At 42.2% G+C, this 19015-nt stretch overlaps 2 protein-coding genes across 6 annotated transcripts in view; one reads left to right on the top strand and one right to left on the bottom strand.

Moving 5' to 3' along the window:
• The window catches only part of ISM1 (isthmin 1), an 85952-nt gene extending 77882 nt beyond the window's left edge, over positions 1-8070 (top strand). The window contains exons 4-6 of the mRNA XM_037129277.2: positions 1703-1846; positions 4468-4557; positions 6281-8070. Coding sequence (XP_036985172.1) covers positions 1703-1846; positions 4468-4557; positions 6281-6798 — 752 coding nt within the window. The 3' untranslated portion in view covers positions 6799-8070. The remainder of the gene's footprint in view (positions 1-1702; positions 1847-4467; positions 4558-6280) is intronic.
• TASP1 (taspase 1) overlaps positions 1-19015 on the bottom strand; it is a 469517-nt gene that overhangs the window by 36903 nt on the left and 413599 nt on the right. The gene's annotated exons all lie outside the window — the stretch shown is intronic.

Here is a 19015-nt window from a genome sequence, read left to right as displayed (position 1 = left end):
GCAGGGTTTCAAACATCTGCGTGGCCATGTGGTTGGAAAACCATTTCTTAGAAGAAAATCAAAGTTCAGAAATTTTTCTTGGGGAGGGGATAGAAATGGATAGGGCCCCTGGAGGCAGGCGATATGTGAGCAAATGCTCCACTCTGGTGAGGAAAGAGGACACAAACATGAATCACCCTCCCTGTCCCCGCCCCAACTCTGCTGAATGGGCCAAGGAGACTCGGGGCCCTGTGTTTGCCGAGGAGTGTTCAGAGTGAATGCCATGTAAACAGCCTGGGAGGCTGGCACAGGGCCTGCAGTTCAGGTAGAAACATGTGTGGACAACATTCTTGCCTGGCCCACATAACAGCAATCCCCACAAGCTGTTATGTATGGAGAAGACCCCTTTCCTGCCAGGCACATACCCATAGCTCTGAGCTTGGCCCTGAAAGAGGCCCCAAGGCTGTAGGAACATTTGGACAAACCAAGAGAAATTATTACTAAATGGAGATGCTTCAAAAAGCGTTGAATTTTTGAGATTAAGGGCTTAGTAATAGAGCCCAAATTTTCCTTTCTATTACCATTATGACCTTAGATAATCACCCTAATGACTTAGTTTCTTACTTTTAAAAAGAGGAATTTGCTGTGGATAATATACCAACCTCTCCCACCTCTCTCACCCTTCAGGGCCCTCTAGCCTGGTCTGCTTCTCCTTCTTTCATGTTATTCACCAACTTTTAATCTACTGTATAATTCACTCATTTTTTTAATTTACTAGTTATTGTCTGACTTTTCTCACTGAAACAGTACTTCCACCAGGGCAGGGACTCTTTGGAAGTTCTGGTTAACAGTATATCCTATGTACCTAGAGCTGCCTGGTATATAATAGGGGCTGGGAAAATATTTGTTGAATGGCTGTTGAGCAATGACCTCAGAGGACCATCGCTAGCATCAGCATTATGTATCTGTTGTCTGCTCTTGTGTAACAAACCATCCCCAGGCTTCATGGGTTAAAACAACAGCACTTTATTATTTCTCATGATTCTGTGGCTCAGGAGTTGAAGCACAGCCACTCTGGGCAGGTCCTTCATCCTGAGGGCATCAGCTGCATTCAGCTGTCCACTAGGAAGGGCAGAAAGGTTCACAAAAGCTTCACTCATGTGTCTAGTGGTCCTTCCTGTGGCTTCTCTCTTTCTATGTGGTATCCCATAATTCACAGTTTTAGCCTCAGCTTCTTTCACAGTGAGTGCATTGCCCAAAGGAAAAGTCAGAAGCTGCCAGGCCTCTTAAGGCCAGAGCCAGCACAGATTCAAAGAAAAGGGAAATAAGGTGTGTGTGTGTGTGTGTGTGTGTGTGTGTGCATCTCTATGACACAGGGAGTTAAGGAACTAATGGTGGTCATCTAACCACCTATCATATTATTTCATGATCTCATGCTCAGCAAACGTGGGCATTCTCAATAAGCACTCACTGAGCACCTTTTGGGAGTCAGGCCCTGGTCATGTGCTTACCACACCAGTTCCCAAAACCTCAGACAGAAGCACTGCCTTCATGAAGTTCATCCCTAAAATGAACCCTGGAGCTGTAAGCCTTTCAAGTCCAGCAGGCATCTGTGCCTCCAACAGTGTAAACGATGGAAGTGGACAATTGGCAGGCTGCTTGTCGGGGTGGATTTGGGGACTCTTTGGGTAAGGCTGTGACTGGCTCCCTGGCTCCTTTCCAGATTCCACAGATGGGGAGGGTGACTGGAGTCTCTGGTCCATCTGCAGCGTCACCTGTGGGAATGGCAACCAGAAGCGGACCAGGTCTTGTGGCTACGCATGCACAGCAACAGAGTCTAGGACTTGTGACCGACCAAACTGCCCAGGTGGGTTTATGCAGAACTGTGGCTCCAAGTTCAAGGGGAAAGTTTTAATTTATATTTTAAAACTTATAAAAATTGACTTTTTAAAAGATAACAATTTTCCTAATAAGGATTCTGACCAGACTGAAACGAGATATGCATGATGGGCTTAACTGATGGGAAGATGTTGGGGATGAAAAATATTGTGACTCTCGTCACAATAGCAGAGGTGGTGCACTGTAGCAGAGGTGGTCATAGTGCAGCTTGCTTTTCTTTGGCCCACACATGTTTGTAAAGATGAGGGAGAGGAAAAGAAGTAGAAGAAGGGAAAAGAAGAAGGAACCATATGTGACCAAGACCATATGTGACCCACAAAGCCTAAAATATTTACTCTCTGACCCTTTACAAAAAGCTTAGCAACGCCTGCTTTGTAGGTTTACATTCCCTATGCATTCTCCATTTCCAGGTAAAATACCAATCCTAAAATAATATCTTAGGCTCTTCCAAGAAACTACATGTTCCAAATGTCTTTATCCCAAAGAAATTCAGACAGAAAATTCAATCTCTGCACTCAGGACTTCCTTTTTCTACCCTTAAACTCTGTTCTCAGACCTTAAGACTGAGATTTGGCATAAAAAAGAAGTGGTTTCTGAGAGGGATGAAGGATCAGATTGGGCATGTGTATGTTGAACCAAGCCTGGGTAGAAAAGTGTCAGAAGAGGTAGTTCTGGCACCCTGTCAACCATGTGGACGAATTTCAAAAAGTTAAGCAGATATCAAGATGCTTTTCTGGGTACATTTCATACATGCAGCTGAGTTAGAAGTCTGGTAGGATGGTATTTGGATGGGCAAAAGTAAACCAACAAATAATAATGCTATGAGAAGGAAGAAGAGAGAAGGAGTACAGGAAGAAAATAAGAAGGAAGAGAAGGAGAATCTGAAGATGAAAAAGATAATGAAGATATGGTGAAACAAAAAATGAAGATAAATATGAAGAATATGAAGGTAAAGAAGAACAAATGAAACATGATTATGAAGAATGGGATTTTTTTTAGTATTTCAGTATCAAGCAAATTTCTACGGTTTTATTTAATTCTCACAATAGCCTCATTATTGTGTTCTTTTAACAGTTATGGAAACTAAAGCACTGGGCTTAATTGTCTTAAAGTCACATGGGCAGCAAATGATCAATCTGGAATTCAAATCCAAACAGTCTGATTCCACAGTCCATGTTCTTAACCATCAAACTATTTCACCTCCAGCAAAAGGAAGGGTATTGGGCTCAGCCACACCTGGACACAGACATTTCAAGGCAGAATTTGGGGGATTGCCTCCAGATTTCTCCAGAGCTGGCACACAGACCCAAGATGGTCCATTTAGATATCTTATTAGGGGAAGGTTTGCCACCGTTTTGAATATTGCCTTCTCACTTTCTCTCGTCACTGAGAGCAATGTGGGTGGCAGCCCTGCTCATACATTTTCTTTCAACTGACCTTGCCCTCCTTTCATCCTTTCTGCTTCTCTGTTCTTGGCTCTTCCAGTTTTCAGGACTCTCTTGGAACATGAAGGGTTTTTTACAGGATTTCTTTCCTTATTAGGTGTGTTGATTCTCAGCCATATTGGAAAGAATCACAGGGCAGGCGGCCTCCCTGGCCTGGCAGTGATTGCGCCATAAAAGTTCGTTCCATAGGTCAGCCCTATAAATGAGTTCAAGGGGCCTCACCTAATATCAGAAAGAGCCTCTTAAAGGAAATTAAGTCTTGCCTAACAGGCAGCAAAGCTCTCGAACTGGTCTACATTCCACAATTCCTGCCTCTTCTGACTGCCTCACCTTGCACAGGAGTCCTGTTTGTAAAGAAAGCCTGGGTGGGGTAGCAGTTTGGAGAGGGGAGGAAAGCCAAGAAGATTGAGTCAAGCTGGGTTCAGTACCTCAGAGCAAGTAATGACAAGCCCAGCTTACTCTTCCTGAAGCATCCTCAGGAATGCTGAAAGTCCCAGAATATGAGATACCTGGTCTTTGGCTATGGACTGCTGCATCCTCAAAATGAGCTAGACAAATATTCAAGGAACAGTATCAGCTAACTCTTACATCTTATTACTCGAAGAGCTTTCTTTACACTTTAATTCATTCAACTCTGTGTGGTGGGTCATTTATTTGTCCCCATTTTACAGATTTGAAAGTACTTACACAAAGGTTAAATGGCTTGCCCAAGGTCACATAGCTAGTAATGATTTATAACCAGACAGTCAGTCCTTAAGACTGGTGTTGACCACTAGACTGGTATGAGTCACTGCCTCTAGTTTAGTTTGTCACCCTGACACCATCAGACAGACAACCATCTTGACATGTGTCCTTCCCCCTGCTCAAAACCCAACTCCTGGACCTAGTGAATGAGTTCCTTAGGATCCTTCAGACACATTTGGATCTGATTTCATGCTGCACGTGGTATCTGGGGTTTTAATATATTTCATGCTCTACTACCTGCTTTTTACTGTTTCCTCTGTTGGCAAGTTTCTACTCATGAATAGTAATGAACACAAGAAAAGGCTTTTTTGACGTATACTTGTTTTTTTTTTTAATTGGTAGAGGGGGTGTGGATTTCTCCCAAATAACTAGAGAAAAATAAGCCCCTGTCTGTGTTCAGGAATTGAAGACACCTTTAGGACAGCTGCCACCGAAGTAAGTCTCCTTGCAGGAAGTGAGGAGTTTAATGCTACCAAGCTGTTTGAAGTTGGTAAGAAGATTTTTTCTTTTTTATTCAAATATTGATGTAGTGTTTGGGGGAAGCCTTTTGCCTTTGCAATGTCACCCTTTATCCATTTACATGTTTTGTTTTTCTCATATGGGGTCCAATTTTCCTAGCATATTTCTTACACAAAGTCAAGTTTCTTAACCCAGTACTGCATCTCCTTTTCTGATCTGTAAAATGGTATGAAGAAGTAGTGCCTACCTTATAAAGTTATTGTAGAATAATAGAGTTCATATTTGTAAAGTGTTTAGAACATATCCACTACACTGAATATCTATAATAGTTTGATAAATAAAAGTAAGGCAGTGGATGTTGTATAGCTACATAAATTATGATGTCCTGCCACTCTGTTAGGAAAATACAAAGCTATTTTCTGGGGCTGTGCTGAATTTTATTTCTGAAGACTCTGCCCCCTGCAAGAGTCCCCCCCTGGCTTTGCAGACACATATCTTCCCAAGATGGGACCTCCCTTGTCCCAGCTACTGTTCAGTCAGAGGTTTGCAAGGCAGGAATCGTAGAACTTAGAGCCAAAAGGAGCCTCAGCCCATCCCTGTGGGTGATGCCCTGGCCTATGTACTCTCTGTGTCCCCTCCCATTTAATCCCTACCTCACTTTATGAGACTGGTGCTATTTATATCTTCAATTTAGAGATGAGAAAAGTGAAGCACAGTGAAGGAGAATAGCTTTCTCAAGGTCACAGAGCTACTAAATACCTGGCAGTCCAGCACAACAGCTCATACTTTTCACCCAGTCCAGGCCTTGCTGAGCTCCTGAGAGATGCCTCATCTCTCCCTTCCTCATTTCACTGAAGAGGATCCCAAGCTCCTCCCCAAGCTGCCCCACCCTCCCATCCTGGCCACTTGATTTCTACTCATGACACCACCAGCCTGCCAGGCAGTTACTCTTTGCCTGCTGACTCAGCTAGTTGTTCCCACACAGCAAAGCAGGTTCAGCATAAACATATCTTTTGTTTTTTTCAAATGAAACTGGGAATCCACATTAATAAGTAGAATCACCTAAATTTTAGATGTTAGAAATTAATTCAATAATTTTTTATTACTGTGAAAGCCAAACACTACACTTCTGGGGGCAGGTTCTGACTCCAGGCTAGTTGGTAAGTGACCTCTGGGCTAAATGTTAGGTTCCCTAAAAGCAGGGGCCACCAGCCTCTTTCCTTTTGAGGCATTTTTCATGTGGATTTGAATACAGTGATTTTAACTGGTACTTAAGGTTAAGAAATAAGGCCACTAGCTCTAGTCTTAGCTGGTCAATTACTGGCAGGAATACAACTTAGATCTACAAATATTACTTTAAGGCATTTTCTACCCCATAACCATGCATTTAAAGAGGAGATTTAAAATGTCCCTCTGAATTATTGTTAATTTTCTTATGGATGATAGTGGGGTTGTGGTTAACCTATATCCCAATATCCTCCTTTTTTATTTTTATTTTTTGTAGATGTCTACTAAAACTTAAACTTAGGAATAATCATGCCATACGTTTACCCCCCCAAAAAAGCATATATTAATAATGGTGATGGCATACAAGTAGCCAAGTTCAAAGTTCCCAAGCTCAAGGGAGGTGCACCTGGCCTCCTGGTTCCAGGGGGTTGCAGGGGTTGAATCTGGGAGGGTTAGGAGGGCAAGACATCTATGTCATCTTGCTGCCTGAGCTTGTGGTAAAAGTGTTTCTCTGCGGCCTTTTTCAGACACAGACAGCTGTGAGCGATGGATGAGCTGCAAAAGTGAGTTCTTAAAGAAGTACATGCACAAGGTGATCAACGATCTGCCCAGCTGCCCCTGCTCTTACCCCACAGAGGTGGCCTATAGCACAGCAGACATCTTCGACCGCATCAAGCGCAAGGAATTCCGCTGGAAGGACGCCAGCGGGCCCAAGGAGAAACTGGAGATCTACAAGCCCACTGCCCGGTACTGCATTCGCTCCATGCTGTCCCTAGAGAGCACCACGCTAGCGGCCCAGCACTGCTGCTACGGGGACAACATGCAGCTCATCACCAGAGGCAAAGGGGCGGGGACACCTAACCTCATCAGCACTGAGTTCTCAGCGGAGCTCCACTATAAAGTGGATGTCCTGCCCTGGATTATCTGCAAGGGCGACTGGAGCAGGTATAATGAAGCCCGGCCTCCCAACAACGGACAGAAGTGCACAGAGAGCCCCTCAGACGAGGATTACATCAAGCAGTTCCAAGAGGCCAGGGAGTATTAAAGAGAGACCACCTCTGGTATTCGTGACATAAACGCACCACACTGATCTGCCACCTCTTAGCCGCATTCCTGTGTGTTTGCATATGCCACATGAGCATTTTGCGTAAATTACACTAGAGATGTGCACCAGACCTGGTGGCTACCGTCTGAGGCCACCCTTGCCGTCTACAATGCCCACAGACCTCCTTGGAACTCTTCCTTAGGGTGGTGTGGTAAAGAGGATAAGGACAAAGAAGCCAGAAGAACCTGGAAACCGTAGTGGATAGGATTCAATTCACACCCAGGTCCAGTGTTTTCTAGAGATGCAAAGGGGGAAAGAGACTGAAATTGTAAACATTATAAGTTTTTATATATAACTTATTTAATATGAATGTGACTTAAGTGTAACCTTTTCTCTGGAGTTGTCATCACAAAACTGTTTTATCACTTCTGTGAGAGTTCAGACAGGGCTTAGAAGGTGGAAGAGAAAGGGATTTTGTAATGACTTTTAAAATAACTCAATAGAAATATATCTGAACAAGAAAACACTTACCTTAAACCAAATATTATTTAATCATGAGGCACCTTGCTGAAGTCTCAGCGTCCAAAATGCCCTTGCCTAAGACTGGGTAGAGATTGGGGGTGCGGGGGGGCAGGTGGCTATTTTAGGGGCAAATCTGAGACCGGTTTTAAACAGGCTTTAAAATAAAAGGCCAATATTCGCATAATGCTTTAATTCTACTTAAAGGCTTCAGGAAGACAGAATTTCTTCTCATGTCTTAGTAAGTCCAGAAGGCTGCATCAAAGTTGAACATAAAAACAGGGAGTAGCACTTTTCCAAAGGAAAAAAAGCAAGATAAATGGAAGAATAACATGGACCTCATTTCATCTATTTTATTTTAATATCATCTTAGCAATTTTTCTCCACCAATATACTCACAATACACAGATATAAAAAAAGGAGGAGGACTCAAGTGTAGGAAATCCTAATTTTTTATGTTTTAAGAAAGGAAAAATAACTACATTATTTTTGTAAAGTATTTATTGAGTCTTGAGTTTAGTGCATCAAGCAGTTGTAATATGCCCTGGTTCTGTAGTGTGGAATTCAGGGCAAATAAAGAGTTGGTTATTATGCACTATTTACTTGCAAAACTCCAGGAAAAGAGAATATATAATAAAATCATAATAAAATGTGTTACCTGCAGTAAATGTGTTACTTGCAAATATTTATGATACAAATACTACAAATAGCTCTGGTGAAGCAGGGCTTTGAGGCAGAGGAGAGAAAGGTTCAAGCCAGGTGGGAATAAAAGGATCATTGACTGATGTGGTGGTGGTGGGTGTCAGTCATAGCATCTTTGACAACAGGAATGTCAGCCCAGCCTCCAGGAGGATGAAGCTCATTGACACACGTACAACTTTTTGCCCACCCAGAACTAAGAGTGAGCTATGGAAACCAAGTCAGTGCTGAGGTTTAAAACTTCCCAGGTGAGTGAAGATGCTCCCAAACCAAATTCTGCAATTACAGTAACAAGTAGAAGTACTAATCATGCAAACTACTTCTTTTCCAGATGACAAAAGCAAAGCTCAAATAAAATAAATCATATAGAACCCATCTTTTATGACCTAGCCCAGTGCACTTTCTACTATATCAAATTTTTGGTGTCCTCATATTCCTGGTGCCTTTGGTATTCCAAATGACCCCACCCTTAGGTTCTCCTTATAAATTCTTGTTCCTATGGAAAAGCTTCTATCAGTCATTTACACTTTAGAATGAATTACCCATTTGTTGCTCACTCTCAGAATATTTATATTTGAGATTTATTTCTGATTTTTAAATGAGAGGGCTTATTTATTTATATCAGAAGGAATTTTAAGCAAGTGAATTGGTAGGGAGAGAATCAATAGGACTAATATATCAGGGAAAAAGATTTGGTTTCTGATACCAGGAAAACTATTTTGGCAAAGAGAGTTCATTGCAATGAAATGCATAATCTTTGAGGTGGTGAGTTCCCTGTTAGGACAGCTATTCAAGCAGAGGCTATGGATGAAACGTATGAGTTTAATTAAGTGATAAAAAGATTAAAAATGTACATTAATAACACCCTCTGATATGTGTTCTGTTACAACTAAGGACAATGATGAGAAATAGAGGCAGTAATCAGAGAAGTATCTGTTGGGTCTAGGGGAGAATTGGTATTTCACAAAGCAGTTAAGAGGGAGGGGGAAGTGAATACATTTTGAGTAAGAAAACAGTATGGACAAAGGCAAGCAGCTAGGAAAGAGCTTGGTGTTTTCTGAAGACTGGGATGTTTAGAGTGATGAGCATAGGAACCAGAGTGGCAAGTTATAGGCTCATATCACAAGTGTTTGTGTTAAGGATTTAGAGTGAAAGATTAAAGGAAACAGTTCTTTCCTACCACAGTGAAAATGACTGAGATGAGTAATGTTTTCAGTGGGTAACTTGCCTTTTCATATCAGCTCTTGCTGACCTAATGAACTGAGAGTTGGAAGGCAGTGTAAACTGGGAGTAGAGAAGAGCTCCTGAGCTCTTTGCCTTCTGAGAATCCCCTTAGCATTCTGTACATCATGAGGACAGTGTCACACCTCTATAAATTTGCTGAACTATAATCTGCCTCTATCAGGATGATCCAGTTTTCAGTCCCAACACTTTAAGAGGACAATGAGCGACCCTGAGAAATCCAGACTCCTCTGCTCAGGTTATCTATTTAGACAAGAGAACTGAACTCATTGAATACAGGACCCCAAGCCAGTGCCAAGGTAACCCCAGGTAATTAATTCCCTCATGGAAAGTTTGCCTACAGCAGAGTAGGCACCCTCCCCTGCAGCACCTGTAAATATGACCCCTCAGAAGCTTCTCTCATCAAAACTTTGCTCATTTGACTCTCCTTGGAAAGAGAGCCCTATTTCTAGTAAACCACTGGGCCTCTTGGTTGCCCATTTGAGCAAGCCAACAGTGGCAAACAGAGGTGCCCAAAGCCCCTTTAGTGGCTTTACATCGAAGGATGAAGGAGAGATGGGGGAAGTACTAAGCTTTCTCTTCAGCCTCCTGCATTTGCCATGATTATAGTCTCCCAAGAGTTTTTTTCTCTTTTTTTAAAAATATTTTTTCACTTTATTTTTTTACCATTACCATTTTGTCCCCTTTTACCCCTCTCCCCCATAATCCCCACACTGTTGTCCATGTCCATTAGTCCTTTTTGCTTTTTGCTCCATCCCTCCACCCCTAACCTACCCTACCCTTAGCTGTCAGCCTGCTTTCTATCTGTGCATCTGTCTCTACTTTGCTTGATAGTCCAGTTTGGTCATTAGATTCCACATATGAGTGAAATCATATGGTATTTGTCTTTCTCTGACTGGCTTATTTCACTTAACATAATGGTCTGTAGGTCTAACCATACTGTCACAAAGGTGAATTTTTTTCCTTTTTTATGGCCGAGTAGTATTCCATTATGTAAATGTCCCATAGTTGTTTTACCCACTCATCTACCAATGGACACTTGTGCTGCTTCCATATCTTGGCAATTGTAAATAATGCTGCAATGAACATGCTTATGGGTTTCTTTCTTTATAGTTCAATGACCAAGAGGGTAGAGTTCTCTGTCCTAAACCCAGGGATCAAAGAATAGTTTCTAGCCCTGGCTGGTGTAGCCCAGGGAATTGAGTGCAGGCCTGCAAACCACACCATCGCGGTTTGATTCCCAGTCAAGGCACATGCCTGGGTTGCAGGCCAGTTCCCAGCAGAGAACTCATGAGAGGCAACCATACATTGATATTTCTCTCCTTCTCTCCTTCCCTTCCCCTCTAAAGATAATAAATGAAATCTTTTTTTTAAAAAAAGAATAGTTTCTATACCAGCCACTCCTTCTTGAGCACACACTTTGTGCCTCTGTACTAATCATTTTACCAAGGGAGGCTGGCATATTAAATCCATTTTACAGAAGGCCAACAAGGTTATTAAACTTGCCCAAGGTCATTACACACCAGCTGGTTAAAGCCAGTTCTTTCTGGTCACCAAACTCTTATTCTTAACCTTAACCCCTTGCTCTACTCTCTTCCTAACTCTTCCCAATGCTTACAGGATCAGATGTCTGTCCATCTGTCTGTCTGTTTTGCTCCCATTTACCCTGCCTTTGCTCAAATTTTTCAAATCTGCCAAAAATCCCTGTGCCAACCTTTATAGTGTCTCACATTGAAGAGAAAGGATCTGGTTTTATTTCTACATATTGTCCTCTGTTCTCTCATCACACAGAAGAATTTGTGATCCTGTAGCTGAGTCCTAGCTCAGATTAGGTAAGTAGCAGAACTCAACATTTCTAGCAGAGCTCCAAGACGAGAACAGACTAGTCTGTTTTCCCCATTGCACATACACCCATGCTATTCACTGTTGGGTAGACCTCAGGGGCTGATGCTATGTCTCATGATTTCCTCCAACCCCCACTCCTAGCACTGCACCTGCCAGATGTTATCAGGCAATGTGCAGAAGTTTTAAGAGTTTGGGATTTGATCAGACTGCCTGGTTTCCAGTCCTTGCTCCCTTACTTGCCTGCTAGGTACCACTGGGTAAGTTAACAAGCCTCTGAACATTTCAGTTTCCTCAGACAGTTGTGAGAATGAATTAATGTAAGAGACATGAAGTTCTCAGAACAGGGCCTGTCATGTGTCATCTGCGATGAAGGCTGGGTGTTGGCATTTAGTAACTAGATGAATATTTTTTATTCCACATGCCAAAGATATAGTGGTGTACAAATTCAAGTCTTCCTGTTAGAGGGTAGACAGCTGATAAATAAGTACATAACCTGAGATAATGGTAAATAATATAAAAAAATAAGTTATTTGATCACATGTGTATATTGCATTATTTAAGGTAATGCTAGTTTCTGTAATAGATAATCCTCAAAATCACAGTGGCTTGCCACAGTAAAAATCTAGAGTATGTTTCTGGTCTTGTGGCTCTCCTCTAGGTGATGACCCAGGGACCAAGGTTTTTTCCATATTGTGGCTCAGCCATCTCCAAGGTGTGACTGTCTAGGACACCTTGGTTTTCATCTCTATTCAAGCTGCTCATAGAACAGGTAGAATATGTATTAGGCTTTGCATAGGTCAGGTAGCAAAGTATTATACATTACTTCCACTCAGTCTTCACAGATCTGTCCACACTCTTCTGCAAAGGAGACTGGGAAACAGAGTTTAGTTCGATGCCCAGGAAGCAAAGATGGGCTGTGTGAGACCCAGACAGTCTCTGCCACACAGATAAACCACCAACTCCCTGATTACACAAGACAGGGATGAAATCTAGTGGAAGGAGCTTTGGATAGGCCCAAAGCAGATGACTAAAGGGAGAGACTCTTCTCATCCCATCACCATCTTCTACTTGGTACTGTAGTGCTAAACTGGACCTCAGTTTACAATCTATAAATTAGATGAGACCACCTATCCTACCTGCTCACTGGCAAATCTTCTGATGTCCTTCACATCCCCTTGGCACTTGCCACATTTGTGTATTCTAGCCCAACTGTCCATTGGAAACTTCTGAAAATTTTTAACTGATGGCTTTCTCTTGCCAGTGGGGCCCACTTGATTTGCACAGGGGCAGACTGAGGTGCCAGGGAGTTAACAGTGCCCCCCAGAAGAACTTAACAATTGAGTGGTAGAAACATGGTAGGTCACTATCCCAGCTCCCTCACCCTTCAAGTGGGGCAGTTCTCAAGCATGCTGCACACCATTACCGGAGGTCTTAGTGGGACTGAGCTCCAGTCATCACCGATGCTCATCTTTCGTTTCCACCTCCCTACTGTTGCTCACTGGAATCATCCCCCAAAACTTGCTCTCCAGATCCTTCTCCCCAGATCAGCTTCCAGAGGGTCCCAAACCAAGACATCGCTTCATGCTTTAGTATTTACTAAGTGCTATTCAGATTTAAGCTTATTATTGTCATCATGATCGTGTGCAGATGAGGTTTTGCTGGTGATATGATAGCTCTACCAAGAAAGAAAATTGAACCTCATTCTGACCAGAGATGAGAGCTCTACTAAATGCCAATAATGCTGACTTTTTACCAAAAAAATAAATAAATAAACCTCAAGTTTTTATTATTAGATTAAACCGATTGAAAATAACTGTAATACCTTTAAAAAGTTCTAAACACCATGTCTTAATCTTTGAATTCATCTCCTGCTGCTCCACAAACCATACTTTGAGACACAGAGGGCAACACCCCCATGAGCAGTGATTCCAACCTGACATACAAAAAGCCCTGAAAAAGCTCCTCAGGAAGTACATGCGGTGAGGAGAGGGCACGGGATTCTCTCTTTGTCATCCATTTACAATTTCCAATGGAAAAATGTGTGGGTTGTCACCATTATTCCTGCATAATTTCAGACTAATTAAAGGCTTGCCTCAGTAATTACTGGGTGGGTATATACCGAAACATACATCCATGTGTGCAGATCCGGAATACAGTAGTACAAATCAGGGCACAAAGCTTGCAGCCAGTTGCTTTTCTGAAGTTTAGTGTTGGTTTACCATATGGGATTAAAAGAAGGATGTTTTCCAGGATCAGAAGGTAAGACTTTTCAGGAACAAATTTATGAGACTAGCAAGACTTTGTTGAACCCCAGCAGAAGAACAAAGTTTAGATACAGATTTTCTTTTAGATCTCTGCTTAGACATTTGAAAAGCCAACACATAAAGACCAGTGCCTTGCCTGTAATGGCAAAAATAACATCATCCTTAACCATTTTAACAGCAGGGGAATTGGGGTGGGGGGCTGGTTGAGACACAGCTGCAACAGCAAAGCTGGATAAGAATTTTATGACTTGCTAATTTTCTATCTGTTCTGGGAGTAATAAATGTGCCCTTATAGATATTTATGATTGCCCTGAAAATGGGGGGGGGGAATCTTTTAAATGACACAGAAAAGCCTTTTTATTCTTGGGGCATGTGATTCATGGATGATTTTCAAAATGTCATGTTTGAATTGGGAAAGAAACATTTCTCGAATTAATCAGCCAGTTGCTTCAAGGATATGACTCAAAGGATATAAAAATTTTGGGCCTGACTTTAAAAAATAAGAAGAATTTTTTCTATGCAGCTAAGTCTATTTTTCACAAAGGTCATGGCTAAATATTTTATTGGCCATGGAAGAGAACAGTCTAAATGAAATACACTTTTAATTCCTCATTGAAAGGGAATGGTAGATCTTAACAAGCACCACTTTAAAACGTTACACCATTAGACATGCACTTTCACTTTGTCTGTCTGTACCCACCTTTATTCCACCCTCCCTGACATTTTTTGAACCTTTGCAGAGCTCAGCAAATTCAGGAAAAAGGCCAAAAATGCAAAGTAAAAAGCCAAGATCTCCCAGGATGAAATACTCTTTGGGACCTCTCATTTAATTCACTGTCCCTGTTGTCAACATAACTAAAGTGAGGTCTTTGTAATGATGCACCTGTCTCCAGGAGCCTTCAAATCCCCACTCCAGGATGGCCCAAGTCCTGCCCAGCCAAGACCAGGAATTGATTTTTGGCAAAGTCTCACGTCTCAGAGCCCCATGACCAGGATTCTTCCAGTCAAAAGAGAACAAGGTGCTGATTCAAGTGCTGACTGCTGTGAAGGGCAGATGCTTCTGTCAGGAATGTTTTAGAGTGCTCACCTGGGAATTCTACTGAGTGGAGGCCAAGGCCACCTGCTCCATGCCTCAGGAAAAAGCCCACCACTGAGCCACTCTTGAGTGCTCCCTTTTGCTATTACAGGATATTTTAAAGATATCGTAAAGGAAGAAAGCAGGGATCCAGTTCCAGAAGATAAAGGCTGCTTCACACCACTTACCCACAGCAAATGTATAAAACTGAAGCTTAAGATAAAAGCACAGACTCACTTTCCATTCCCTTTTCTCTGATATTTTGCCTCCACATCCCCTTTGTCACCCAACTGGTCATTTTCTAACCAACTGCCATTCTTTGGGCCAATCTTTTTTAAAAAATATTGTTGTTTAGAGAATATTTTCATCAATTCTAAGAGAGAGAGAGAGAGAAATGTCGATGGGCTGCTGCCCACACACACACTGATGGGGATTGAACATGCAACTCTTTGTTGCATAGAACAGTGACCCAATAAACCGAGCCACCCACCCAGAGCCTCTTAGAACATCATATTGAAGAATAACATATACTCAGAAAAATACACATATGTCATAAGTGTGCATCTCAATGAATTTTCACAAAGTGAACACATACATCTAATCAATACCCATGACCAAGGTAAAGAAATAGAGCATAAGGGTCACAAGGGAGCTCTCTGGGATGAAAATCTGTGCCTGCCATAGCTTGGTCATGGTGGTAGTTACAGAGCTATATGTATTTGTTAAAATCTATTAAAATTGAATCGTGCACTTAAAAATTGAATTTCATCATATGTATATTTTACCTCAACACAATAAAACATTACCAACAACGTTAAACCCCCTTGTAGTCAGTACACAAAAGTATCTTTCCCTTCCCACAAAACTATCACAATTTCCACATTAGATTAGTTTCACATTATTTCAGACTTCAAGTTAATGGTCATACAACATATGTTCCTTGAGTCTGGCATCTTTTGTTCAACATCATATTGTATGAATCTTCCTGCTCCTGCTTGCAGTTATAGATCATTCATTCCCATCACTCTCCAGTACTGCACATTTTTATTTAACCATTCTACCATGGGCGAGCATTTGGGTTGTTGCCAGTTGAAAGCCTTCACAAATAGCACTGCTGCGAAAAGTCTAAGGTGTGTCTCCAAGTGGCCATATGCATATATCTCTGTTGGAAGAGGAATTGAAGGTTAAAGGGCATGCACAACATTAGTAGTCTTCCCAAATAGTTACATTGGTTGACATTTTATCCAGGAGTGTTTGAAGGTTCTGGTTGTTTGACTAATTTTGGCTCTACCTCTAGACTAAGTCTTCCCTAACTGTTCTGTTCTTTGATCTCCTCATTCTTTAGATTTAAGTCCCCGTGTGTGTACTGGGCACTCCCTGGGTGTATGTACTGAGCACTCACCATTCTCCAAGCTGGGTGCTGGAGACACAAAAAGGAATGAACAGAAACCTTTGTCACAGATGAATGCTTCATGGGGCTGACTAACTCAGATGACTAGAATACAATGTGATAGGGACTGTGGGGCTAAATGAGGGCCCAAAGAATTGCCATGGTTGTTATTAACAAACCAAACTTGGTACATTTTATTTAGGAAAGAAAATCTGATAATACCCAGTGATGGCAAGATGGTGAAAAAAACAGAAACATTTCTTGCCACTGCTTGTGGTGATGTAAATTAGGGAATACAACTATACCTAGTAAAACCAAAGCTGTCATGTAGCAAAATTCACCTATTTCACTGCCGTGGGCTTTTTGTTGCATTATCAAAACTTAAATTCTCCACCAACAGAGGAATGGCCAGATAAACCATGTTGTATTAATGAGATAAAATGCCTTCCAGCTGATAAAATAAATGATCTAGAGCTATGCATATTGTCACAGATGTGTCAGAAGAATCTGATGTCTAAAAAAAGCAAATTGCAAATGGATTTGTAAGGTATTGTACAATTTTAATCATTTAGAACTTCACAAAGCAATATCATACTATGTCTGGACACTGACATAGGCAATAAAGGTGCTGAATTATGCAGGGAAGGCTAACTACCAACTTCAGACATCTCCTTCTGGCAATGGATAACAGTGGGACTGGGGAGAAGGGAAAAATTTTTAGAGGGAATATTTTATTTTTTTAAAGCTAAAAATGTGTATATGGTAAAAAGCTAATATTGGTTAAATCTGACTACTGGGTAATGCATAATTGTTATATTATTTTTGTATATGTAATATATTTTACTGAAAAGAAAAAATAAATGTAGTGAGGTAGGATGGCATGACCTACAAGGTCATGATTCTAACACCCCTTGACACATATGACTCCACATACAGGTGAGGGTGTGCAGGTGACATGGGTTGATGGTGGTTGGGACATGTGTGGCCACCCTTCCTGGGCAGTGAAGCCACTCTTACTAGTCCCTTTGATTCCTCCACTGACTTCTCCCTACTCCTCTCGTGGATATACAGAGCACTGGACTGGGAACCTGGTCCCAAACCCAGCATACACTGGACAAAGGCCCCCAGCCAGTCTCTGAGCTTGCTGACTCACAGTTCCCACCACCCTGCAGTCCTGTCTCTGACCTCAGGCTAAACACTCTTTTCCTGGTTATATCCTTCATACAAGACATTGGATTGGGAAATCATCTCAATCATGCTTTTGAAATGTCACAGGTGAGGACCCTAAAGCTCAGGAAAGACTTTCCCACCATCACAGAAGAAGCTCCACTTTGAAATCTTCACGTGTCTGGCTCCAAACCCATGTTTCTTCTTTCACTATTTGTTCTTCGAATGTGGCGATGGTGTCCCAGCTTGCTTCTGTTCCCTCTGCCCCACCTTGCCTGTACCAAACCAGCCGCTGGGTGCAAGGGACTGAGATCTCATTCTCTTTTAAACACCTTCTAAATTTAAGCAGGGCCCTCTGAAACCAAATGGGCTTTTGCCTGACCACCACAGCTTTCTTGTGGCCCATCCCTCTGCCCTCAGTGGTGACTCAGCACTTGAGCCTGCCCACAGATTTGCCCCACACTGCTCGCCTGGAAAATTGAATTGCCAAACACCAAACAGCGTACGAACAGCTAGACTATCAGCTATCTGGCTTCTGCTGGATGAACTACATGTGAGCCCAATATGCCAGGTGTTTCTACTTTTAGTCAGAAACTGGGATTATAGAAGACAGCTCAACACACCAGGGCCACTGATCATGCCATGTGTGTCCCAGAGGCCAAGGGCTGAGGAATGAGCCTCACTTAGTCCTAATAAGGAATAGTCACTTGGAGAGCAGAAAAGAGCTAGACAAGGCACAGGTTAGAGAAAGAGAGAACTAAAAAGAAAAAAGAAAGGTGAGATAGAGGCTTGAAAAATCCCACATTCTACCTCATTTATTTGTCAAAAAAAAAAAGAGCGTTGGTTTTCAGAGTCTAAGTTTGCTCTAGTGCCTAAAGTTATGAAGAAGTTAATTTTTGGCTAAAGGAAAAGGAGTACTGCCTGCTAACTTCATACATACACACACAGCGACACACATCAGATATGAGAGGCATGTGGAGGGGCGTGGCATCTTGTCACCCCCTGGCCTGAGGCCCCAACAGGGCACATGGTACATGGTATGGCTGGAGTCTGGTTAAAGGAAGGGGGCTCCCTAACCAGCACGCATCCCACAGAGACTATGCAGGGCTCTCTGGTGAGTAGTGAGGTGCCAGCAGTGCTGAGGGAACATAGCATAGGCAGTTCAGAAAAGTCCACCTAAGAACTAGGGACTGGAGAATCTGCCCAACCTGCTTTGACAAGGTGACCTGGGCTCCAGTGTCCAAGGCTGGAGACAACAGTTGAAGCTGGAAGGAAAGGGGTCCAGCCCCACTTCCTGTGGTCCTACTCACCATGCCCTACAGAGAGAGCCCCCCCGCTGAGGGGCTCATGGGCTCTAGAAAAATTACAGGATTCTGTCTTCTTTTTCTGAACCTAAGACTCAAACCCATGGAAAAGAATGGTAAGCAATAATATTTCTCAAATTCCCCAAAGAGTTCATATTTCTGTGTGGTATATACTTATAATAGCTTTGTGTTTGAGGAGGCATGTTTAACCCTAAAAGCATTGGCATCATCCTGTTTTTGGAAATGCAAGGGCAGAACTTAGAGACAAACTGTGTCAGAGTGCAAGACTCAAAAGAAGAGAACTCAACTCTGGTTAATTTAAAGATAAAGGAAGCGTATTGGACAGATATTAGGTACTACCCCAAGATTCAAATGAATAAAACCACGTCACATATTATTTGAGAGGGATGCTATATCAATTCGGATTAAGTTTAACTACATTAAGTTAGAAAAAAGTACAATAAACGTGGCTTAAATAAGATAGAAGTTTAGGAGACTTTCACCAAGATGGAGGTGTAGGTGGAAGCACTGTACCTTCTCCCACAGCCAAGTTTAAAAACAACAAAGTTTTAGCAACAAAAATGCAGCCAAACCACAGAAAATTGAACTACACGGAAGTCTGACAACAACGAACCCTTCAGCCAAACCGGTAAGAGGGGCAGAGCCAATAGCAGAGTGGGGTCAGGCAGGAAAGATCCACCAGATGGACCCA

The sequence above is a fragment of the Artibeus jamaicensis genome, unplaced genomic scaffold (assembly GCF_021234435.1).
Source record: "Artibeus jamaicensis isolate MK-2021 breed Jamaican fruit bat unplaced genomic scaffold, CSHL_Jam_final contig_685, whole genome shotgun sequence".
Taxonomy (NCBI): Eukaryota; Metazoa; Chordata; class Mammalia; order Chiroptera; family Phyllostomidae; genus Artibeus; species Artibeus jamaicensis.
The sequence above is the reverse complement of the archived record's forward strand: the minus strand, read 5'-3'. Positions and strand labels throughout refer to the sequence as shown.